The sequence below is a fragment of the Dysidea avara genome, chromosome 5 (genome assembly GCF_963678975.1).
Source record: "Dysidea avara chromosome 5, odDysAvar1.4, whole genome shotgun sequence".
Taxonomy (NCBI): Eukaryota; Metazoa; Porifera; class Demospongiae; order Dictyoceratida; family Dysideidae; genus Dysidea; species Dysidea avara.
In genome coordinates this window covers 3,404,476-3,431,566 of record NC_089276.1, presented here as the reverse complement: position 1 = coordinate 3,431,566, position 27,091 = coordinate 3,404,476, and the positions used below count along the sequence as shown (strand labels likewise).

Below are 27,091 nucleotides of genomic sequence, written 5' to 3'. Positions count from 1 at the left end.
CTACAGTATGCTATAGAATTACAGATGAACCAGCCAACACACAACACAGAACAGCAATATTAAAGAAAGATTGAGAGTTATCCATTACTTAATTTCACTAAATGTACATACGTACAATAGTCACATATTGTAAGCTATACAACAAAATAGAACTGTACACAGTCATGCATTATAAGCTTTATGTAACAATAGACATTTAACCAGAAAATAAGTATATTAGTATCCTACAGCATATTGTATGTATGCGAAATATAGTGTCATATGAGTAGTTAGCAACAAGTTTATAGTTGTTTGCGAGTGAATCTTCGGGTTTGTTCCGAGACAGCACTGTTACATATACAGCAATATCAAGACACACGGCCCAAGAAGCTGGCATGCCACACCATGAGTACATTAACCCTTAAACGTGCATGAAACTTTTAAGGAATTAGTCCTGAATGCACACAGAACATTTATGGAATGCGTGTTTACACAAAACAAACTTATATGGTGAGGTAAGACAGCCATTCCTAAATCCATTAGCCTAAAACCATATATCAGTAGAAAGCTTATTCATTGGTCTACTTGGGGAAGGCTAAATAACCACTGTAACAACAATGGCTTACTTGTTATAAAACGAAGAAGATCGATGTCTCGCTTTATCGCAACACCACATTCTTCGCTTCAATCGTAGTTTTGATTATGGGTTTAGTCACGTGAGCTATATATGGCCTGATTCGCCATTGAATGGCCATTCGAATAGTACTTGTTTGAAGCAAATCAGACGAACTGTCAAGGAGTTATGGATCATTTTCTAAAGGTATGTAATATATTTTTTGTGATTAGTTGTTGAAAATTATTTTCATGGCGATTTTTGGTCTTATGCTTTGGTCGTAGGGTAAACCCATAGGTATCATTTTAATACTTATTACATCACGAGTAGAATGGCACAAGTTACAAAGCCATATGGTAAACGCTTCAAAAGTTACATCGCTTTGTTTATAACCATGCGTAAAAGCCTATATATAGGCTTATGCGTTTTCAAGACCATGCATAATCTGCCTATATATAGGCTTATGCGCGTTTAAAGGTTAACAGGAAGAATGGAAATGCTACATATTTTCACACCTTTATAGCTCCGTGATTCCTTATCCAATTGAAACCAAATTTGCTACAGAAGTGCTGGCTAGGTAGGGGAGTCTACATTCCAGATTTGAAGAAAATCGCTCTACGAGATATGAGTGGCCAAAGTTTTGGTTTTTTTTCTTCTTCATTTTTTTCCTACTTCTTTTCGCACACTTTGCAAAATCTGCCATAAAACACAAATGCATGCTCCAATCGGGCTGAAATTTGGCACACTTAAGGGCTCATTACAGCGGCTCTCAGTGCCAAGTTTGGTAGGAATCTGATGAACATTCATGGAGTTATGACCAATTATTTACGTAAAATAAGGTCGAAGGTCTGTCATGCCCACAGGGTAAACCCCTTGAAGAAATGAGCTGAGAATTGCTATGTAGATGGAATAACTATCGTAGGAGTACCTTTTTGTGGTTTGAAAGGAATCCAGTTAAAGGACATCGAGATACAACACAAAACCCAACCTGTGTCACAATTATGCAACCAATTTTTATGAATAAAAAAAACTATTAGTTTTCACGCCTACCAGGCAAACCGCTTACAGCAATGAGCTGAAAATCGGTGTGTAGCTGGAATAATTATTGTAGAAAGTCCTTGCAGTAGTACAGAACAATCGGATTACAACTTACTGAGTTAAGGTTCGAAAGCCAACTACACGTAGCAAATGCGAGATCGAGATACTCTAGTAGAACAGTCACCCTAATAGAGCATTCAGCTATGTTTTTAACTTACTCCATTATAGAATCAAGACACACGGTAGTGTGTCGGGCGGCCCAAGAAGCCGGCGCGCCACACTGTGAGTATATTTACAGGAAGAAAGAAAACGTCATTTTCACACTTTTGTATCTCGGTGATAGCTTATCCGATTGAAACCAAATTTGCTGCAGAGTTGCCCGCCAGCTAGGGGAGTCTACATTCCAAATTTGAAGGAAATCACTCAAGCCATTTCCGAGATATGAGTGGCCAAAGTTTCGTTTTTTTTCTTGGTTTTTTTTTCTTCTTATTCTTCGTCTTTTCGCACACTTGCAAAAATTGATGTAAAACGCAAATGCGTGCTCCGATCGCCTTGAAATTTGGCACGCAGAAAGGGAGTCCAAAGGCGAATCCTAGCATCAAATTTGGTGCAAATCCGAAGAATGGTTCAGGAGTTATGACCGATTATTCGCGTAAAACAAGATCGATTTGTTGTCACGCCTACAGGGTAAACCACTCCATGGAATGAGTTGAAAATTGCTATGCAAATGGAGTAACCATCGTAGGAGTGCCTTTTGGTGGTTTGAAAGGAATCAAGATTAAGACCACGGAGATATGACACAAAACCCAACCTGTGTCACAATTACGCAATCAATTTTTAGTAATAAAAAAGTATTAGTTTTTACGCGGGTCCAGATAAAATGGCACTAAATGCACTTTTGTTCCTATATATATGGGCAAGATTTAGTGCCACTGAGCACTAAATCTCCCCTATAATACATGTGGGATGAAGCACTATACTCAAATATTATTTCTTGCCCTTATATGTAGGAAAGATTTAGTGCTAAGGTGCACTAAATGTTCCCTACAATGTAGTAGGCAAAATATTGTTCAAAGAAGCACTAATTATTCCCTACATTGTTGTAGGCATAAAATAATACTTCATAAAATAATACTTCATTATTAACACTCCACCTTGTTTAGAGCTAAAAATATTTCTCTGTGTCCTGTTTACTCCTTGAATGCTAGTTGACATGTCTGGCAGAGAAAGGTGTTGGTATTAGCTAAAAATATTTCTCTGTGTCCTGTTTACTCCTTGAAAGGTGTTGGTATTTTACAATTGGTAATACCAGTCCACTATCCAGTTGTACTGGTTTTAAAGCTAGTCTTACAAGTATGCCCAGTGTTGCATATAAAAGCAGGTAGTGCATTGCTACTCAGTCTCCTACCTTGGTCAGTTGCTAGCGTGCAGCTTCATGCTGCTTACGAATATTAAACAATGCACGACCAGAATTGATAAAAGAAGCAGAAGAGAAGTCTTTCTTTTTTCACCACTTTTGTGAGCATTGGGCATTATCGCACATCAGAGATAACGTAGTTTATTTGTACGATTCTCTTCAACCTAAAAGCGTCAACTCAACTCTTGCCGAACAATTGCATTCATTATATGGGAACCGGATTGTGAAAATTCCACAAGTTCAACTTCAAAAGGGAAACAAAGACTGTGGCTGCTTTGCAATTGCATTTTGCGTATCACTAATGTTTGTTGAGACGACCCCGCCACTCTTTGTTATGATCAAAAAGAAATGCGAAAACACCTGATGCAATGTTTTGAGACTAAATGTTTTTCCCCGTTTCCATCACAAAGCAAGAAGTCTCGAATACCATCACCATTGGAAATTAAAATCTCTCTTTCCTAACTGGCGCATCTAGACTAAATCAAAAACATTGATTATATTGATTATTTTGCCTAAAGGTTTTAGTACAATAACTCAATTGAATTTATTTGAGGGTATTATCGTAGGTTATCACCCATAGTCTCAGACTTGGGTGGTAATTAAAATATGTTACTGGGATACAACCGCTTTATATTCATAACTTGCTTGATTTTTTTTTGCTAAAGTCTATAACTTTATGCATGCATGTATGGAAGAAATTATTTAAACAATTATAGCTACAGCCTATATCAACAGATACATATTGCAATAAAAATGTCTAGGTGCCTTTCGACTGATTATGATTTTTGTTATAATTACCATATCTGTTGGTTAGAGCTTGCCATCTTGGCCCAAGGTGTGATTGTTCTTCCCTACTGTTCCCCGTGCAATTTGCAGGCATGCACCTGGCACTGCAGGCTGTCAAGGGCGCACGCCTGGTTTACTATAATTGTTTCCAGAAAGAAACGTACATGCGTGTACATGTGTGTCTGTCTGCACCCATGTGAGTTAATGGTTTTGTGTCAAAAGTAGTCTATGTGTTAGAAATGGAGGCAGCATAAGAACTATACTGTACACCGGCAAACTTTGACGAGGGTAAGCTTTGATGAATCTGCTCTTAGGCAAAGTTGACGAAATAAACTTTGACGAATTGTTTGAAATCACCAATAAGAACCTGGGCACTTATTTTATGTTGACGAAATAAATTTTGACGAATTCAGTTTGATTCGTCAAAGTTTCCCAGTGTACGGTATTAAGCGCCTATATAGTCAGGTAAGTTTTGCTCTTGCTCTAAGGCAGTTTAGGCATGGCAGCTTTCTAAAACTTTGTGAACGTTTTGTTGTGGGTTCTATGGGTGTTTAAAAATGACAAAACTACACTACCAGCTTCCTGAGTTACTAGGAATAGCGTAGCACTTTGAGTTGGAATTGAGGGCGTGTCCAGCTAGTATGTGTATGAAAACCAGGGCTGAATAGTTTTCTTTGAAAACACGTTAACCAAGCTATACTTCTCTTCATGCATTTGTGGGTTTAACTATATTGCAAGTTGAGCGTTCCTTAGTAACCATTTCATATTTTGCAGTAATTACTATTATTATGTAATTAGTATTATTATGTAATTAGTATTTCATGAAATGCTAATTTGTATTAGTTAATTTAAATGGTTTCTATGTAACCGTAATCCTGCTGTCCCAACTATGTTGGCCTTTATGTGTCTTGTGACATCATGGATAAGGTCCATAAGTGCAACTCCATTTATATTTGTATTTAGACTCTATTTAGGCTGTTTTGGATGGGTAATAAATCTCATATACTCCACCTTGTTTTCTAATATACTCCACGCCTTCAGGCACAATATAACATATGCTCAAAATCCGGTTTGTCCAATCGCTATGCGTTGTTCACGTGCGGTGATTTAACAAGCGCGATTATTTTGTCACGTGAGGACGTCTAGTTGCCATGACGCTAGTATTATCGTAAGAAAACCAGCCGCTTTTGCAGAGCCTACAGCAGAAACAGCCGTGGATGAGGTAAGTAATCTGAGTGTAATGTGAAATAGAGTCTAAAGCAGTTATACGGGCACAATGTGGAGTCTATGAAATTTATAAACCCTCAGGCCCTTAGTAGCGCCCTCGCTTCGCTCGTGCGCTACAGCCCGGGCCTTCGGGTTTATAAATTTCATAGACTCCACATTGTGCCCGTATAACTATTATGTATATACGCATAGCAAGAATCAACCATGGGATTCCATGCAACATTAAAATATGTATCCAAGAAAGAAGCAGACCTATATGCAAAGAAGTTGCTATAGTGATAAATATGCATACTTACAAGAAGTACTAAACTCTCATTTTTAAAACTAAGTAAACTACTATAACCCATAGTCACATGTTTACAATATGTTATACCAGGAATCAAAGGGTACTACTGCCTTAGCATCAAAGGTAGAAGGCTGTTATGAGGTTGTATGGAAAATAAAGTACAAGCAGTTGAAGTATTGCAACTAAAACAGCAACAATTCACTATGATCACTTCAATAGAATTTAGTGCCTGAGCACAATATAGTTCCTACACTAATGTAGGGAAGATTTAGTGCCTGGAGCACAATATAGCTCCTACACTAATGTAGGGAAGATTTAGTGCCTGGAGCACAATATAGTTCCTACACTAATGTAGGGAAGATTTAGTGTTGAGCACAATTCATCTCCTACACTAATGTAGGGAAGATTTAGTGCCTGGAGCACAATATAGTTCCTACACTAATGTAGGGAAGATTTAGTGTTGAGCATAATTCATCTCCTACATTACTGTAGGGAAGATTTAGTGCTTGTGGCGCTAAATCTCCCCTATAGTAGTGTAGGAAATGAACCCCTTTTAGTGCAATTTTGTACGGAACCTTTTTACGCCTACTAGGCAAACCGCTAAGAGCAATGAGCTGAAAATCGGTGTATAGCTGGAATAATCTTCATAGAAAGTCCTTGCAGTAGTATAGAAGAATTGGATTACAAACCACTGAGTTATGATTCGAAAGCCAACTCCGTGTAGCAAATGTGAGATCGAGATATTCTAATAGAACAGTCACCCTAATAGAGCATTCAGCTAATTTATTTACTCCATTATAGAATTCTATTACATTACAAGTTATTCTGTAGGGACTTCAGCTGCAAACAGTTAATCTTATAGACAGTTCAGCAAGAAGCAAGTCACCCTGTGGAGAGTTAAGCTACAATTATATCACTGTAGAGATTCAGAACATTACAAGTCACACTGAAGAGAGTTCAACTATAAACAAGTCATGCACCCTGTAGAGAGTTCACCTACAATTAAATCACTCTCTAGAGAATTCAGCTACACACAAGTCACTGTGCAGAGAGTTCAGCTAGAAACAAATTACCCTGTAGAGAGATCAGCTACAAACAAAACACTTTGCAGAGAGTTCAGCTACAAACAAATCAATTTTTAGAGTGATCAGCAACAAACAAATCAATTTGTAGAGAGATCAGCTAGAAACAAATCAACCTGCAGAGAGATCAGCTACAAACAAATTAGCTTGTAGAGAGATCAGTTACACACAAATCAACCTGTAGAGAGATAAGCTAGAAACAAATCACCCTGTAGAGAGTTCAGCTAGAAACAAATCAATGTGCAGAGAGATCAACTACAAACAAATCACCCTGTAGAGAGATCATCTAGAAACTAGACACAATGTAAGTAGTTCAGCTACAAGCAATACACCCTGTTGAGATTTCAGCTACAAACAAATCAACCTGTAGAGTGATCAGCTAGAAACAAATCACCCTGAAGAGAGGTCAGCTACAAAAAATCACCCTGTAGAGAGATAAGCTAGAAACAAATCACACTGTAGAGACTTCAGCTAGAAACAAATCAACCTGCAGAGAGATCAGCTACAAAAAAATCACCCTGTAGAGAGTTCAGCTAAAACAAATCAACCTGCAGAGAGATCAGCTACAAACAAATCACCTTATAGACAGTTCAGCTACAAACAGATTACCCTGTAGAGAGACTGACTACAAACAAATCAACTTGCAGAGAGATCAGCTACAAAAAATCACCCTGTAGAGAGATCAGCTAGAAACAAATCACCCTGTAGAGACTTCAGCCACAAACAAATCAACCTGCAGAGAGATCAGCTACAAACAAATCACCCTGTAGAGAGATCAGCTAGAAACTAGACACAATGTAAGGAGTTCAGCTACAAGCAAATCACCCTTTAGAGAGTTCAGCTACAAACAAATTGCCCTGAAGAGAGATCAGTTACAAACAAATCAACCTGCAGAGAGATCAGCTACACACAAATCATCTTGTAGAGAGATCAGCTACAAACAAATCACCCTGTGGAGATAAGCTAGAAACTAGATACAATGTAAGGAGTTCAGCTACAAGCAAATAACCCTGTAGAGATTTAAGCTGCAAACAAATCACCCTGTAGAGAGATCAGCTAGAAACTAGACACAACGTAAAGAGTTCAGCTAGAAGAGGTCACCTTATAGAGAGTTCAGCTACAAAGAAACCATCATGTAGAGAGTTCAGCTGCAAACAAATCACTCTGTATAGAGTTCAGCTAGAAACAGTCACCTTGTAGAGAGTTCAGCTACAAAGAAATCGCCATGTAGAGAGTTCAGCATCAAACAAATTACCGTGTAGAGAATTCAGCAACAAACAAATCGCCCTGTAGAGGGATCAGCTAGAAGAAGTTACCTTGTAGAGAGTTCAGCTACAAAGAAACCATTATGTAGAGAGTTCAGCTACAAAGAAAGCACCATGTAGAGAGTTTAGCTGCAAACAAATCACCTGTAGAGAGTTTAGCTAGAAACAAATCACCCTGTAGAGAGATCAGCTAGAAGAGGTCACCTTGTAGAGAGTTCAGCTACAAAGAAATCACCACCTAAAGAGTTCAGCTGCAAGCAAATCGCCCTGTAGAGGGATCAGCTAAAAGAAGTCACCTTGTAGAGAGTTCAGCTACAAAGAAACCATCATGTAGAAAGTTCAGCTAGAAGAAGTCACCTTGTAGAGAGTTCAGCTAGAAGAAGTCACCTCGTAGAGAGTTCATCTACAAAGAAACCATCATGTAGAGAGTTCAGTTACAAAGAACCACCATGGATGTATAGAGTTTAGCTGCAAACAAATAACCTGTAGAGAGTTCAGCTAGAAACAAATCACCCTGTAGAGAAATCAGCTAGAAGAGGTCACCTTGTAGAGAGTTCAGCTACAAAGAAACCATCATGTAGAGAGTTCAGCTACAAAGAAAGCACCATGTAGAGAGTTTAGCTGCAAACAAATCACTTGTAGAGAGTTCAGCTAGAAACAAATCGCCCTGTAGAGAGATCAGCTAGAAGAGGTCACCTTGTAGAGAGTTCAGCTACAAAGAAACCATCATGTGGAGAGTTCAGCTACAAACAAATCACCCTGTAGAGAGTTCAGCTAGAAGAAGTCATCTTGTAGAGAGTTCAGCTACAAAGAAACCATCATGTGGAGAGTTCAGCTACAAACAAATCACCCTGTAGAAAGATCAGCTATAGAAGAAATCACCTTGTAGAGAGTTCAGCTACAAAGAAACCATCATGTAGAGAGTTCAGCTACAAAGAAACCACCATGGATGTAGAGAGTTTAGCTGCAAACAAATAACCTGTAGAGAGTTCAGCTAGAAACAAATCACCCTGTAGAGAAATCAGCTAGAAGAGGTCACCTTGTAGAGAGTTCAGCTACAAAGAAACCATCCTGTATATAGTTCAGCTATATTTTAAGTCACCCAGTAGAGAGATCAGCTGCTAAAAAAATATCCTGTGGAGAATAATGGGCATGTAATAAATATATGTCTATAATTTGTATAATTACTAATAAAAAAATAATTGAAAATATTAAAAATCTTCTTCTTCCTGTGGTAAATAAAAAAAACACATGGGTTAAAAAAGCCCCATAGGCTGGCTTTGCAGTATACAAATACAAAAAGAAGTGATATCTAATCAAAAACAGCCAAGCTGTAAAAAAAGGTGCGGCCCCCAAAAAGGCCATGGTGAAAAAAGATGTGAAATCCAGGGTGGCGGCCAAGAAATGGCTGTGATGGTAGGTTAATGGTAAAAATATTAATAACAACAATTCAGGTGAATTTTGTGCCACTTGGTCTTGGCATCAAATTCAACTGAATTGTCGTTATTAAAATTTTTACCATTAACCTACCATCACAGCCATTTCTTGGCCGCCACCTTGGATTTCACATCTTTTTTCACCATAGCCTTTTCAAGGGCCGCACTCCTTTTTTTACAGCTTGGCTGTTTTTGATTAGATTATATACACTGCAAGTTATTCTGCAGGGAGTTCAGCTACAAAAAGTTAATCTTATAGACAATTCAGCTACAAACAAGTTACCCTGTAGAGAGTTCAGCTACAAATATATCGCTGTAGAGATTCAGAACATTACAAGTCACACTGAAGAGAGTTCAACTATAAACAAGTCACCCTGTAGAGAGTTCAGCTATGAACAGATCACCTTGTAGAGAGTTCAGCTAGAAACAAGTCATACTGTAGAGAGATCAGCTAAAAGGATCACCTTATAGAGAGTTCAGCTACAAACAAATGACCCTGCAGATAGTTCAGCTAGAAACAAGTCAGAGATCAGCTAGAAAAAGTTACCTTTAGAGAGTTCAGCTACAAAGAAACCGCCCTGTAGAGAATTCAGCTACAAACAAATCACCCTGTAGAGAGTTCAGCTAGAAACAAGTCATCCTTTAGAGAGATCAGCTAGAAGGATCACCCTGTAGAGAGTTCAGCTAGAAACATGTCACCCAGCAGAGAGATTGGCTAGAAACAAGTCACCCTGTAGAGAGGTCAGCTAGAAGAAGTCACCTTGTAGAGGGTTCAGCTACAAAGAAACCATCATGTAGAGAGTTCAGCTGCAAACAAATCACCCTGTAGAGAGTTCAGCTATGAACAGATAACGCCGAAGAGTTCAGCTGGAAACAATTCACCTTGTAGAAAGATCAGCTAGAAACAAGTCACCCTGTAGAGAGATCAACTAGAAGAAGTTACCTTGTAGAGAGTTCAGCTACAAAGAAACCACCCTGTAGAGAGTTCAATCACCCAGTAGAGAGTTCAGCCATGAACAGATCACCCTGTGGAGAGTTCAGCTAGAAACAAGTTGCCCTGTAGAGAGATCAGCTACAAAGAAACCATCCTGTAGAGAGTTCAGCTAGAAACAAGTCACCCGTAGAGAGTTCAACTACAAACAGATAACCCTATAGAGAGTTCAGCTAGAAACAAGCCACCCTGTAGAGAGAATCCTGTAGAGAGCTCACCTACATTTCAAGTCACCCAGCAGAGAGATAAGTTGCAAACAAGTTATCCTGTAGGAAATAATAGGCATGTAATAAATATAATTATGTATATAATATATATATATATCATACAGTACGATAGTACTGTATATTAGGGACATCGAAGGTGTGGGGGCGATCCATGATATAATATAACCCCAAAACCTGCCGCGATTTTTCCTCACAAAGACATGACAGTATTGGTTGGGTAAAACCAAGCCCAAAAGTGTCTTCAGATCGACCCGAAACGTTTCCGTCAAGTTGCTACAGAATTAAAAAAAAAATTTAGTCAATGGAATTTTCTACTGCCTGCCTGCCTGACGCCTTCAGTCAAGCGTAGCGGAAAACTGGCTACAGCTACAGCCCTAATTCTTTTGCAGAAATGTTTCTAGATCGCTTAAGAAAAAACCTTTGGTATATTGATAAACATACAATGCTTGCACTATTGTCTTACCTTTTATCCTTCTTTACCATGGCCATCAGTCAAGGTTCTACCGCGGAGTGTTAATAGACTACAGTACGGCTTCCACACCAGTGTATATTGCATCAAACTATTCGAATACTCGTGGTCGCCGATTGTACCAAAAACACACGCGTACGTCAGACTCGCTGTTGATATCGATCAGAGAGAGCAACTCACGGCGAACTATATAGCAATGTGTAAGTCAATAAATATAGTTTAATTAGTAACAATGAGTCGGGTCATCCAGGTCCTGCTTTACAGATTATTCGGGTCTGACCCTACATACTAAATTAAATGTGGATGTGTTACCACACGTCATGGCGTAGCTCTGCTTCTTTCGTGAGCCACGCCCACTTATGTAAATTACAGTCTGTAGATATATGGTAGCGATGTCCATTCATCAGTGTGTGGGTATGCACGAATCCACGCCCACTTACGTAAATTACTGTCTGTAGACATATGGTAGTCACGCCCATGTAGATATGCACGAAGCCACATCTAGAGCTGTACCGATATGGGATTTTGGCATGTACCGATATCCGATATGGATACCACCAAAAGAAGCCGATAACCGATAGTCGATCCGATATTTGCATTACAAACAAAGTCATAGTTAATCTGTGCAAAAGTGTACAGTTACCTACTCTACAACAACATGTGGATATATTCATTGCTCACTCTATGCCTGTGGTAATAGCGGCTTGGGTTTCTACTGTGCAATCCAGACAATTAGGCACCCACAAACATTTTTATGCATACTCCCATGGAGCCTTAAATGGATATTTCTGCATTACTCCGTATTTTATTGGCTTGTGTGAAGGCTGGTACAGTAGGTTTTCTTGTGACTGTTCTTTTATATTACAAAGGTACTATATATATATATAACTGCTTCATTTATTTAAGACTGATAAGCTTTCCAGCAACAAACACTAGAATCGTGTGTATTTGTATGGCTTCTCGTAGCGTAGCGCTTGCTGTACCGGCAGTGAACAATAAATATAAGCCACTGCTACTGAACAGCCACATGGATAATGTAGAAAATTAATATTATAATCAGTTTATGTACAAACTATTGCTGTATAAATATCGGTAGCGATATCGGTCCTCGTACTGTTCTGCACCGATGCCGATATTGGTAAAAATTGCCATATCAGTGGCCGATATTTTGGCCGATCCAATTATCGGTACAGCTCTATGGACCACATCCATTATTGTGTGCAGGCTTATGTAGAGCCACGCCCACTGATCAGTTGTTATTGTACAAGTCATAATCTAGTGTGAGTAACTCAGCAGATATTTAGTGGTCATGAGCTTGCAAAAAAACTTCACAAACAAGTATAAGAAAAAAATGGGAATTTTAAATTAGATTAGGGACAATGTATAATGCTGCAATAAAAAGTACTGAAACAAGCTGGATTGGAGTAGTATGTAATGTCCAAATACTGTAAAACAATAAGAAGTGAATATCCCTACTGTGCTACACTCAATGCACAGTAGGGATATTCACTTCTTTTTGTTTTACAGTATTTGGACATTACGTACTACTCCAATCCAGCTTGTTTCAGTACTTTTTATTGCAGCATTATACATTGTACCTAATCTAATTTAAAATTCCAATTTCTTATACTTGTATATATATATATATATATATATATATCAAGACACACGGTAGTGTGTCGTGCGGCCCAAGTAGCCGGCGTGCCACACCATGAGTATATTTACAGGAAGAAAGTAAACGCGATTTTCACACCTTTGTAGCTCCGTGATTCCTTATCCTATTAAAACCAAAGTTGCTACAGAAATGCCGGCGAGGTAGGGGAGTCCACATACCAAATTTGAAGAAAATCGCTCCAGCCATTTCCGAGATACGAGCGGCCAAAGTTTGGGTTTTTTTTCTTCATTTTTTTCTTCTTCTTCTTCTACTTCTTCTTCTTCTTTTCGCACACTTTGCAAAATCCGCAATAAAACACGAATGCGTGCTTGGATCGGGCTGAAATTTGGCACACTTAAAGGGCTCATTAAGGCGAATCTCAGTACCAAGTTTGGTAGGAATCCGATGAACATTCACGGAGTTATGACCGATTATCTGCGTAAAATAAGGTCGAAGGTCTGTCACGCCCACAGGGTAAACCGCTTGAAGGAATGAGCTGAAAATTGCTATGTAGATGGAGTAACTATCGTAGGAGTGCCTTTTTGTGGTTTGAAAGGAATCCAGTTAAAGGCCATCGAGATATGACACAAAACCCAACCTATGTCACAATTACGCGATCGACTTTTATGAATAAAAAAACTATTAGTTTTCATGCCTACCAGCCAAACCGCTTAGAACAGTGAGCTGAAAATCGGTGTGTAGCTGGAATAATTATCATAGAAAGTCCTTGCAGTAGTACAGAAGAATCGGATTACAAACCACTGAGTTATGATTCCAAAGCCAACTACGTGTAGCATATGCGAGATCGAGATACTCTAATAGAACAGTCACCCTAATAAAGCATTCAGCTACGTTTATAACTTACTCCATTATAGAATTTCTTTGGCATTGCAAGTTATTCTGTAGGGAGTTCAGCTACAAACAGTTAATCTTATAGACAATTCAGCTACAAGTAAGTCATCCTGTAGAGAGTTCAGCTACAAATATGTTACTGTAGAGATTCAGAACATTATAAGTCACACTGAAGAGAATTCAACTATAAACAAGTCACCTTGTAGAGAATTCAGCTACAAACAAGTCACTGCGTAAAGGGTTCAGCTACAAAAAAAGCTACCTAGTAGAGAGTTCATCTAGATCAGCTACAAACAAGTTACTTTATGCAATGTTCAGCTACAAGTAAGTCACTCTGTAGGGAGTTCAGCTACAAACAAGTCACTCTGTAGTACAAACAAGTCACCGTGGAGAGAGAGTTCAGCAACCAATCAAAAAACCACCATGTAAAAGAATTCAGCTATACAAACAAGATATAACTCTATAGAGAGATCAGGTAGAAACGTAACAGATGACACTGTAGAGAGTTCAGCTAGAAACAAGTCATCCAGACTGAGTAGAGAGATCAACTAGAAAACATCACCTTGTAGAGAGTTCAAATCACCCTGCAGATAGTTCAGCTACAAACAAATCACCCTATAGAGAGATCAGCTAGAAGAAGTCACCTTGTAAAGAGTTTAGCTACAAAGAAACTACCATGTAGAGAATTCAGCTATGAACAGATCATCCTGTTGAGAGTTCAGCTAGAAACAAGTCATCCTGTAGAGAGATCAACTAGAAGAAGTTACCTTGTAGAGAGTTCAGCTACAAAGAAACAACCATGTAGAAAGTTCAACTGCAAACAAAATCAAACTGTACAGAGTTCAGCTACAAACAAATCACCCTGTAGAGAGATCAGCTAGAAACAAGTCACCCTGTAGAGAAATCAACTAGAAGAAGTTACCTTGTAGAGAGTTCAGCTGCAAACAAACCATCATGTAGAGACTTCAGCTGCAAACAAATCACCCTGTAGAGAGTTCAGCTACGAAAGGATCACCCTATAGAGAGTTCAGCTAGAAACAAGTCATCCTGTAGAGAGATCAGCTAGAAGAAGCTACCTTGTAGAGAGTTCAGCTACAAAGAAACCACCATGTAGAGAGTTCAGCTGCAAACAAATCGAATTGTAGAGAGCTTAGCTACCAACAAATCACCATGTAGAGAGTTCAGCTAGAAACAAGTTATCCTGTAAAGAGATAAGCTAGAAGAGGTTACCTTGTAGAGTGTTCAGTTATGAACAAACCATCATGTAGAAAGTTCAGCTGCAAACGAATCACCCTGCAGAGAGTTCAGCTACGAGAAGATCACCCTATAGAGTTCAGCTAGAAGAAGTCACCTTGTAGAGAATTCAGCTGCAAAGAAACCACCATGTAGATAGTTCAGCTGTAAACAAATCATCCTGTAGAGAGTTCAGCTATGAACAGATCACCCGGTAGAGTTCAGCTAGAAACAAGTCATCCTGTAGAGAGACCAGTTAGAGCAAGTCACTTTGTATGTAGAAAGTTCAGCTACAAAAAAAAATCACCCTGTAGAGAGTTCAGCTACAAACAAATCTCCCTATAGAAAGGTCAGCTAGAAGAAGTCACCTTGTAGAGAGTTCAGCTACAAAGAACCATCATGTAGAGAGTTCAGCTGCAAACAAATCACCTGTATAGATTTCAGCTACAAACAAATCTCCCTGTAGAGAGATCAGCTAGAAGAAGTTACCTTGTAGAGAGTTTAGCTACAAAGAAACCATCATGTAAAGAGTTCAGCTGCAAACAAATCACCTGTATAGAGTTCAGCTACAAACAAATCTCTCTGTAGAGAGATCAGCTAGAAGAAGTTACCTTGTAGAGAGTTCAGCTACAAAGAAACCATCATGTAAAGAGTTCAGCTGCAAACAAATCACCTGTATAGAGTTCAGCTACAAACAAATCTCCCTGTAGAGAGATCAGCTAGAAGAAGTTACCTTGTGGAGAGTTCAGCTACAAAGAAACCATCATGTAGAGAGTTGAGGTGCAAACAAATCACCTGTAGAGAGTTCAGCTACAAACAAATCTCTCTGTAGAGAGATCAGCTAGAAGAAGTTACCTTGTTGAGAGTTCAGCTACAAAGAAACCATCATGTAGAGAGTTCAGCTGCAATCAAATCACCTGTATAGAGTTCAGCTACAAACAAATCTCCCTGTAGAGAGATCAGCTAGAAGAAGTTTCCTTGTAGAGAGTTCAGCTACAAACAAATCACCCTGTAGAAAGATCAGCTAGAAGAAGTTACCTTGTAGAGAGTTCAGCTACAAAGAAACCATCATGTAAAGAGTTCAGCTGCAAACAAATCACCTGTATAGAGTTCAGCTACAAACAAATCTCCCTGTAGAGAGATCAGCTAGAAGAAGTTACCTTGTGGAGAGTTCAGCTACAAAGAAACCATCATGTAGAGAGTTAAGGTGCAAACAAATCACCTGTAGAGAGTTCAGCTACAAACAAATCTCTCTGTAGAGAGATCAGCTAGAAGAAGTTACCTTGTAGAGAGTTCAGCTACAAAGAAACCATCATGTAGAGAGTTCAGCTGCAAACAAATCACCTGTATAGAGTTCAGCTACAAACAAATCTCCCTGTAGAGAGATCAGCTAGAAGAAGTTTCCTTGTAGAGAGTTCAGCTACAAACAAATCACCCTGTAGAAAGATCAGCTAGAAGAAGTTACCTTGTGGAGAGTTCAGCTACAAAGAAACCATCATGTAGAGAGTTCAGCTGCAAACAAATCACCTGTACAGAGTTCAGCTACAAACAAATCTCTCTGTAGAGAGATCAACTAGAAGAAGTTACCTTGTGGAGAGTTCAGCTACAAAGAAGCCATCATGTAAAGAGTTCAGCTGCAAACAAATCACCTGTAGAGAGTTCAGCTACAAACAAATCTCCCTGTAGAAAGGTCAGCTAGAAGAAGTCACCTTGTAGAGAGTTCAGCTACAAAGAAACCATCATGTAGAGAGTTCAGCTGCAAACAAATCACCTGTATAGAGTTCAGCTACAAACAAATCTCCCTGTAGAGAGATCAGCTAGAAGAAATTACCTTGTAGAGAGTTCAGTTACAAAGAAACCACCATGTAGAGAGCTCAGCTGCAAAGAAATCACCCTGTAGAAAATTCAGCCACAAACAAATTGCCCTGTAGAAAGATCAGTTAGAAGAAGCTACCTTGTAGAGAGTTCAGCTACAAAGAAACCATTCAGTAAAGAGCTCAGCTGCAAACAAATCACCTGCACAGAATTCAGCTACCAACAAACCACCCTGTAGAGAGATCAACTAGAAGAAGTTACTTGTATATTGTTCAGCTACAAACAATTCACCCAATAGAGAGAGCAGCAAGAAGAAGTCACTTTGTAGAGTGTTCAGTCACAAAGAAACCACCATGGAGAGTTCTGTAATAAATATATATAATTTGTACATTTACTGATAAAATCAGAAATATTTAAAGTACATCTGCTTCATCTTTTCTTCTTCCTGTGGAAAAGAAAAAAAGACAGGTTTAAAAAGTCCCAAAGCCGGCCTATGGCTGGATAGGCTGGCTTTGGGGTATACAAATACAAAAAGAAGTGAAATCTAATCCAAAACAGCCAGCTGTAAAAAAAGTGTGTGGCCCTCAAAAAGGCTATGGTGAAAAAAGATGTGAAATCCAAGGTGGCGGCCAAGAAATGGCTGTGATGGTAGGTTAATGGTAAAAATTTTAATAACGGCAATTTAGATGAATTTTTTGCCAAGACCAAGCGGCACAAAAATTCACCTGAATTGTTGTTATTAAAATTTTTACCATTAACCTACCATCACAGCCATTTCTTGGCCGCCACGTTGGATTTCACATCTTTTTTCACCATAGCCTTTTTGAGGGCCGCACACTTTTTTTACAGCTGGCTGTTTTGGATTAGATATATATATATACAGTGGAACCTGTCTATAATGGTCACCTTGGGACCAGATATATCTGGCCTTTATATACAGGTGGCTGTTATAGAGAAAACCTGCATAAGGTGGTCAGCAGCATTTTAGTGGCTAAGACCGTAATAAATGAGTAATTATTATTAAGAGGCTCGCGCCAACCGCAACACAGTCTGAATATTTAGTACAGAAAGGGTAAGGTGAGTCTATGAATGTTGGTTATAGCTATTGAATACGCTTAAGCAATAATGCCTGATTGATTATATAGTATTCATTGAAAGGCAGGAAGTGTGATAATTGCGCATTAATTGAAACAGTGCCGTGGTACCAGGAAATTGGCTTAACAAGCCACCATAAAAGGTAGCGACCGTTATACGAAGGAGAAAGTTATGTATACAGTGATTCATAGGCAAATTGTTGGCTGGCCGTTATACGCGTTAGACAGGTGACCGCTTAATGCAGACCACAATACATACATTTGTATGGGAAAATATTTGGGACCTCGTGACCATGGCCGTTATGCAGAGGTGACCGCTTAATCCAGGTGACCGTAACACAGGTTCCACTGTATATATATATTAATCCAACAGTATAATACTCTCAATAGCAGCTTGACGTATTATATTGAAATATGTCAAGTGATTTGGCAATAGAATTAGTATTACACTTGTTTGTCAAGGTCCCTTGACAAAAATCTATAATACTAATTTGATTGGCTAAAATAGTGTGGTGTGTTTATATTAGAAGTAAATGTCCAACTTGACAACTATTGCTACCATAGTGATACATGCCCAAGGCATAACAACAATATGGTTGCTTAGAAATGGTTGCTAGGTAACCATTGCTTTGGTAAAAGTCATTTTGAGACCTTAGCAACGGTTGCTAGGTAACGGTTACTAAGTGTGATTGATCTTTTGCGGTGGTTATTTTTTGAATTTCTGTTGCCTAGTAACAGTTGCTATGGTTGTCAGATTAATTTGCAATAGGACGGATGGCTGTGGTATTCGGGATTAATAGTTCTCGCATTATAAACAGGAAGGAAATAGTGCTCGGCTTTGCCTCGCACTATTTTACTCCTTCCTGTTTACAATGCTCGCACTATTAATCCCGAATACCACAGCCATCCATCCTATTACATATACATATATATATATATATATAGTTTGTATAATTACTGATAAAATCAAAAACAGTTAAAGTATTAAAAATCTGCTTTAAATCTTGATTATGGTTAAATCCTTTTCTGCTTCCTGTGGTAAAAAAAAAGAAGATAGGTTAAAAGGCCCCAAAACCGGCCTATTTTGGGCTATACAAAAAGAAGTGATATCTAATCCAAAACAGCTAAACTGTAAAAAAAAGAGTGTGGCCTCCAAAAAGGCTATGGTGAAAAAAGATGTGAATCCAAGGTGGCGGCCAAGAAATGGCTGTGATGGTAGGTTAATGGTAAAATTTTTAACAATTCAGGTGAATTTGGTGCTACTTGGTATTGGCACAAAACTCACCTGAATTGTCGTTATTAAAATTTTTACCATTAACCTACCATCACAGCCTTTTCTTGGCTGCCACTTGGATTTCACATATTTTTTCACCATAGCCTTTTTCCGGCCACTTGTTTTTTACAGCTTGGCTGTTGTGGATCAGATATCACTTCATTTTGTATAGCCTAAAGCTGGCCATAGGCTGGCTTTGGGGCTTACTAGCTACTAGGCACGCACACGGGTTTTATGAGTGGTGACTAATGTGTTTTGTGTTTGAGCTGGTTGCCAGGAACTGAAAAGAGATGGTGTTATATGGAAAACTCTATTCAATAATGAAGGCACAGAAGAAAAAAAAAACCCTTTTTATTTTTCCTGTTCTACTATGGTCTAACACATTCCCGTTCAGTATTTGTGTGTGTGCTAAGTAGTTTCGCTGTACATTACTTAATTATTTATATATGATGTCACTTTTAATTATTATTATAACTTGGTTATGTAATTATTATGATTAAAGCTTTACAGTGGCCAACACTGAATGTCTGACAGCAACATGAGCTGCAGCCTTTGGATTAATCTAACCTAACAAAATGGAACTGAAGACTTAAGATTGTGTGCTGTTATATTAGGATTAGTATATTGTATGTAGAGTAGCATGTGTGTCTTATATTAGAGTAAACTGTTGGTGTGGTATCTCTATCCATACTAGGAATACTGTATAGCAGGTAATTTTCAAAGGGTTTTTATTATGAAGAGACTCTTCTTTTTGAAAATAAATTCCAAGACCTGCATGCTGTTCATAGAAAATGAATTCCCACAACTCAAAGTAACTTGCCTCCATGTGCAAATATATTGTGTACATAATTGCTTGTGGTGTTAGTGATTGTGATAGTTCATTACTGCATCAACAGCCAGTAAACAGCTGATCCAGATCTGCCATTGTTGGATTTTGATGCTGTCAGCTGTATAGTGGTGTGTGATATAGGATATTTTCCTATCATGATTATTGCACACAATATATCATGATACGATATATATATATCGTGATATATAAACTCATCACTCAGCTTGTGTATTTACACTGATAACACTTGTAGCACTGATGTACTAGAAGTACAATAAAGCATGGTACATGACTAACATATAACATTGCAAGCTGTTTTATAAAAAAGTACAACTGGTGTACAGTGACATTTCAGATACATTTTACTCTAGTTATAGCTAAAATCTATACCTAGGCTTATATAGTTTTATATCATATCATGATATAATTTTTTTTATCATGATATACCGATATATGTCACACATTGCATATCACTAGTCTGCTGCAATTCTAGCATAGGCATCATCAAACCAGTGGCTGATTAGAATTTGCTCCACTTGAGAGCCATCCTTCTCTCCACTGGGGATTATTCTATCATTAAGTCAATTGCTGGTAAGCATGTATGTGTATCTTTCATAATTTGTGATCCTGAAATCACACAGATATCAAAATAAACATTCTTTGAAATTTAAAACATTTGAAATTCAGATTTTGCCTCTTCTGATTTTCAGTCTCAAAAATAACACACTATACAGCAGCAAACACATTAAAAATAAAGATGGACACTAAAACCTCATAACAACCTGAAATGATAGGATCACAACTTAAGAATCAGGAAATTTCAAAACAAAAACAGTTGCAATGATACCTCTTTGAAGACTTCTATAATCAGCATCGGGTGCCAAAATGATGGTACAGATGTATTCCTTCCTTGATTAAACCACAGAAGTGTAGTCTCAACCACTTTATAACCATTACAGCTTGTTTACACTATCCATCTAGTTTGAACTAACTCGAATCAGAGCGATTTCCAAGTCAGTGTAAATGTGTACCATATTGAACCGAATTGTGTTGAACCGCTCTGAAATGGACCTGCTAGGGATGTGGGTCTGGTTTGATCTAGTTCGCTCTACTCACTCGGTATAAACAGTTGCGAACCAGCAGTTCGATTTGGCTCTAATAAGCGGGATAAAGATACGGAGAACTACAGCTAAAATGGCGACTGTAAAGATGAAACGAAGCAACAGCAAAATATTTAGGGGATGATAAGGAAAGACAGCCTCAAGAACAACAAAAGGACTCTGAAACAAACAGGTACATGTGCTAATAAACAATTAACCAACTCCACATAACTGAGAGGTTGTCGCCAACGCTGAAAACTTTATCATGCGTATTAACCTTACGATAACAGAGCACACAAATCCTTTAACTCCATCAACAATTTCTACTTTGATGAAAATTATGATTGTGGGTAAAAGTTTTTTTGGTGATTGGAGTGAGCTTGGCCTTCGTAGTTTAAATGGGGCTAAAAATCGATCTGGATCGAACTGAAGCGATCTCATCCAGAGTAACCTGTAGTGTAAACAGGCTGTTAGTCTGTTGTGCTTTATATGCAAATTCTCTAGAAAAACCCTCAAAACTACTCTCTCTCTTCTTTTGTATGCATGAGCACATGTCCCTTTGTATACCATACCATTTTTATAGCTGTAACACTTTCACACCTCAGATCAAAGGAATCCCAGAGGATACATTTGCCATGTACACCTCTACTGGTAGACATCTAAAAGTACACCGGTGTACATTGAAATATATCCTGGGAAAGTAGTTGCACTTCCAAAAGAGCAAGCCACTTTCATCAAAGTAAGCATGGCCTTGATGTGGATGAGGTAGTGGTATCGTCTTCTGTTTGTTTTATACAAGCTAAGACTGAAATCGATTGTTGGAATAAATTAATGCTCATGTTATGACTACCACAAATTGAAGTGTTGCCACAAGCAGCACTCAAATGAAGGTCTTTCAGTATCCTTGCCGTGTTACAAGTTGGGAAATGTTATTTGAAGGTGAGAACTAGTCTTACAGTGCATTCACAGGAATTATGGCACATTTTTTAATGTGGGCACGCCCACATTACGGACAGGGCCGCCCAGAGAAATTAAGGGGCCCAGGGCAAAGAGTTAAAGTGGGGCCCTTGACCCAAGTTGTAAGGTGAAGACCAAAAAAAAAAAAAAAAAAAAAAGGTCACAACCTGCTGGCAAAGACAATAACTACCCATCACCAACCATATCTCCTTATCTATAAGCTTGCTACACTGCTCCTCTGAAGAATACTGTGACTGCTCTATTAGAGTATTTAGATTTGACTGCTCTATTAGAGTATATCGATCTTTTAAACAGGTATTCAGGGGGCCCTTCATGGGGCCTCCTGGGGCCCCTTTCAGGCTGGGGCCGGGGCAAAATGCCCCAGTTGCCCCCCCCCCCTGTGGGCGGCCCTGATTACGGATGACATGAGTTAACCACTCTATAAAGAAGCTTATCACATTTAGGTCTTTAGTATATGTTGTGATTAGTTTTTAAACAGCACAAAGCTTAAAACACTTGTGAATTCCCCGAAATTTGCCCTAAATGACTTTTTTTGTAATATCTGTAGGGCTTGTCCATTTAAAAAAAAATTGTAGTACAACATTACTTGCTGCCTAACCATAATCGAATCTTTCGGGAATGCATATATAAAGAATCCAGTGATTACATTTGTATTGGAATCAAAGCTATCAGCCTGAAATGGAAGTGTTACACATATTAGCTGTAACATGGGCACTCATGATTTGCCTGATATGTACGCCCGCAGCTCTTGGACTTGGGGCATACACATTAGGCAAATCACTCGTGTCCATGTTCGGTTTGTCAACTTAATGTGGTACATGGCTAATAATAATGTGGACTACACAATTCTTACTGACTGAAACGATCTTCTGAAGTATGGAACTCATGTTCCACATGAAGGTTTGCACGTCAAAATATTAGGTACATGTGCTTAACAAATAGATGCTAATTGTGAAAAATGGAGAATTTTAATAAGTGGATGCACCTATGGCACTCGTCAATCTAGATTCTTTAATGTGCAGGGAAAGTAATAGTAAGCCTAAATGTCTAATGATAAGAACAGCATAGTATCATCAGCATTTAAGGGGTAATAGCATCCAATGTCAGGTATAGCATTTTTATAAAGGGGTTTCTTAATTAAAAGGTAGTATGTGGAATATGAGCAAGGTGTGATGAGCAAGGTTAACCACGAGGTATAGTATGTACGCATTGAGCTGGTTCCTCAAAAACATGTAATAACTCATGGATAATACTTCCTATGGGAAGCCATAAAAATACATTGTCTATTGCAGCCCTTTCCCGAACTTGTAATGGAGTCTAACTGTACACGTCTGTTGTTGACAACTTTGCTATCACCATTTGTAACATAGCTGAATTCTTTACTTCATTAAAAGTGATCAGTATTAACATCATTGCAGCCATTTCTTGGTCACCACCTTTACTTTTCACCCTGAAGGTTGCACCTTTTTGCTGTTTTGGAATAGATTGAGATATAACTACACCATAATATGCATCATATATAAGACAATCTACTACATCACTGCATGTCTGTAACACAACAATATGTAGTGCATAGCAAGGTGTGGCACTTAAGATTCTTCTATGTATCTGCCTGGCTGTATGTATGTGAGACATGTGTATCAACAGACAAAAATATGACCATTATGTAAATAATTGCAATTACACTTCTACTAGTGTATACCTGATATACGAAGTGTTAATGGTCCACTGGTATAGTCATCACCATCAATGGTTACAGTACAAGTGATGGTACCAGCATCCTCTGCAAGTAGATTATTACCAGTTACACTTTGTGTTGTCTGACCAGTAGGAAAACATCTTCTTTCATTACGAATATTAGCATAACATCCAGTAGTGTCCCACTGGTAGTTGGTCACCGTAACTGGTGACCCATCACTTAATGTCACATTACATGTCAGAGTGACACTACTCAATATGGGATAGTCAAAAGTGTTAGTAGATTCATTAACTAGTGTACCAGCTGGAATACTGACTATGGTGACTATAGGAACTGCAAACAGATAAAAAGATATGAATGATGCTTAAACAGGTTGACTTAATTTCCTATTTAGGTGGTTACTAAAGTTTATCATGCTGAGGATAAATCACTTACATTGTACTTATAACAAACAGAGACAGAAAATAATTCTTTCAGGGACATTAAATGGATCCTATTGGCACCCTGAATACTCATACGTACATGCACAATATACCACCTTCACATCTCACTTCAAAAGGAAGATAAAGTGAAAAAATGCCATATAGCACTATTACTAATGCTCAGGAATACATTACTGAGAAATGGAGGAAAAATATCCTCCCTAGGAGGGAGATATTTTTGATATTTTACGTTCATTTCTCATTAATACATTCCAGGAATTCCCAGAAATCATCAGATTCTTTTGATGAAACTTTGTTATCTCCTTTGCTATAATATAGTGACAGTTAATGGGATCAATTGTGGCGTGTAGTTTAGTGAATAATCAAAGTTAAGCTATGAATTTGGCAACAAGGTAGTTCACTGTTTTATTGAAAGAAGAGTTAGTTTATATTGATGTTTTGATTGATAATAGGTACCTGGTGTATGCATAGCAACTTTAGGTTATTACAGTAAGTACTTAAGTGCACTTAAAACGTCGGTATAGGTTCACATTTTGATTTTCTGTGCTTATTTGCACACCCACAATTGAAGCTTTCTGCATGCTTATGCTGTTGTACTAACGTTCAACCTCAGTAATGCCTTGTCATTACAGTAGTGGTCAAAAAAGTTCCCGTTACATTTGCGTTGGGTTGTTCTGTGTTTACATTACATTCGCTAAGTGGTGCGTTTGCATTCCTTGCTGTGTTGCATCTGTGTTCAGGTTTTTAGTGCGTTTTTAGGCTTACCAGTTTACGGAACGTTGAAGAAAGGCTGGTGATAAATCAACAAAACACAGGATTCAACAGCGTGACGGTCTATGTATCAGATTAGCAATCATATAGCTATCTTCTTGTATTTGTACATTTCTACAATTTAGATTCATCAACAGCGCCTATGGTGATCAGCCAGGAGAACCTACTGAGTAGGAACTGGACTGAAAACTACCACAAGCACACACCCAAACATGATGGAATAATTTGCATGGCATATTTATTGAAAGTTTAATAAGCGATTTGTTCACTGACCGGCTGTGACTGGGCTCAAAAGTCTACAAGGCAGTTAAGTTAGTTGTCAAGGAGGATATACTCATGAAAGCTGCCATGAGTTACATGAAATACAAACTCATTAAACTAACCAGTGGCTGTGAGAGCGTAAGTCCGAGCCCAAATCACTAAATGGGCATGACCATGGGGGTTTAAATAGTAAGAGTTTTGTGAAGTGAAGTGTTGTGGCAAAGCCGCTACTCGGCTACATAAAATGAACTTCCTCATACTGATGTTAGTATAATATAGAACATTAAATGAATATTTCTAGCTACATAAGAATGAAGAGTTTTGTCTTTGGCTGGTAGGTTAGCCAGTTGGATGCAACTCTTCTTCCCTTCGCTGCTGCTGGCAAAGTAAGTGTTGGTTGTCTAGCTGGATAACAAGAAATAGACACACATGTGTTAGAAACAGCTATATAAACTAAGGTAGCCATCGGATAGAGTACAAGCTAGGCATAGTTTTTGTTGTAAACACTGTTCGCTTGCCATTAGACAGATTATAGCTATGTTACAACAATAATCATAATAATCTTCGAGTATTAACTAAATCGTATACACAGCAGCTGTTATTATCAATGGCTTATCCTACATTGTACTGTTGTAGTTTGATGGAGGTTTTTACTACAGTATGCTCCTTTTTGCTAGCGAAGTATTTGCATTCTGTTTGCTTTCTCCAGGACAATCTCTAAGTGAATCAATTGCGTTGTGTTTTTTACAATGCTAAGCAAGGGAAATTTTTTTTGACCACTACTGTATTATTACGTAAGGCTATCCATGATTGAAACTCAACATAAACACACTAGGAAAACATGCCTGTAGTTTCCCACACTTGCAGTTGAGTCACCCAAATGGAATACATTAGTTGTAACATGGGCAAGAGTGATTCCTTGATATACACACAGGACTGTGGCCCTTGTGCTTCTGTGTAAATATCAGGCAAATCACTTGTGCCCATGTTCCAACTGTTACTTAAGCCTGCCTATAGCTATACATCTTTAGTCATATGGTAGAAATTGAAGTAGGAAGTTGTCATTTACAGACCAACATTTGTTTCCTTTAACACGTGGGGGTGATCCCTACTTAAACAGCACTACTGACTACTGTACTGTTTGATTGATTAAAGGTGCATAATACAAAGTAGGTCAAATGTAAACAGAGAGATAATACACCTGTGTTTGTGGTAACTTTAATTTGGCTTGATGCTGATTATATATAGTTTACAACAGATTATTGAATAACTACATGTAACTCGTAGTTGAACTCTCTACAGGGTGATTTACTTGCAGCTGAACTCTCTACCAGTGGCTTGTTGGCAGCTGAACTCTTTACAGGGCAATTTGTTTGTAGCTCAACTCTCTACAGGGTGACTTTTTGTAGCTAAACTTTCTACAGAGTGCTTTGTTTGTAGCTGAACTCTCCACAGAGTGACTTATTTGTAGCTAAACTCTCTACTGGGTGAGTAGCTTGTAGCTGAACTCTCTACACAGTGACTTGTTTGTACCTGAACTTTCTACAGGGTGACCTGTTTGAAGCCGAACTCTCTACAGGTGACTTGTTTCTAGCTGAATTCTCTATAGGGTGTCTTGTTTGTAGCTGAATTTTTTACTAGGCGACTTATTTGCAGCTGAACTTTCTGCTGAGTGCTTTATAGTGTGACTTTTCATAGCTGAAGGTGACTTATTGTAGCTGAACTCTCTACAGGTGACTTGTTTGTAGCTGAATTCTCTCTTGGGTGACTTACTTGTAGCTGAATTTTTCATAGGATTATTTGTTTACAGCTGAATGCCCTATGGAGTCACTTTTTTTTGTAGTTGAACTCTCTACAGGGTGGCTTGTTTGTAGCTGAACTCTCTACAGGTGACTTGTTTGTAGTCAAATTCTCTCTTGGATGACTTGCTTGTAGTTGATTTTCTACAAGAATATTTGTTTATAGCTGAAGGGACTTTTAGTAGGTGAACTCTCCACTGGTGGTCTTGTTTGTAGCAGAACTCTCCACAGGGTGGTTTGTTTGTAACTGAACTATCTACTGGGTGACTAGCTGACAGCTGATTTCTCTACTGGGTGACCTGTTTGTAGCTGAACTCTACAGGTAACTTGATCTCTCTACATGATGGTTTGTTTGTAGCTGAACTCTCCACTGGGTAACATGTTTGTTGGTGAACTCTCAACAGGTAACTTGTTTCTAGCTGATTTCTCTACAGGGTGATTTGTTTGCAGCTGAACACTCGACATGGTGACTTG

The 27,091-nt window shown here is 38.4% G+C and overlaps 1 protein-coding gene across 2 annotated transcripts in view; it reads right to left on the bottom strand.

The window, feature by feature from the left end:
- Positions 1-27,091, bottom strand: part of LOC136255729 (uncharacterized) — a 172,953-nt gene that overhangs the window by 42,892 nt on the left and 102,970 nt on the right. For both annotated transcript variants that reach the window (XM_066048564.1, XM_066048565.1), the window contains one exon: positions 23,347-23,676. In XM_066048564.1, coding sequence (XP_065904636.1) covers positions 23,347-23,676 — 330 coding nt within the window. The remainder of the gene's footprint in view (positions 1-23,346; positions 23,677-27,091) is intronic.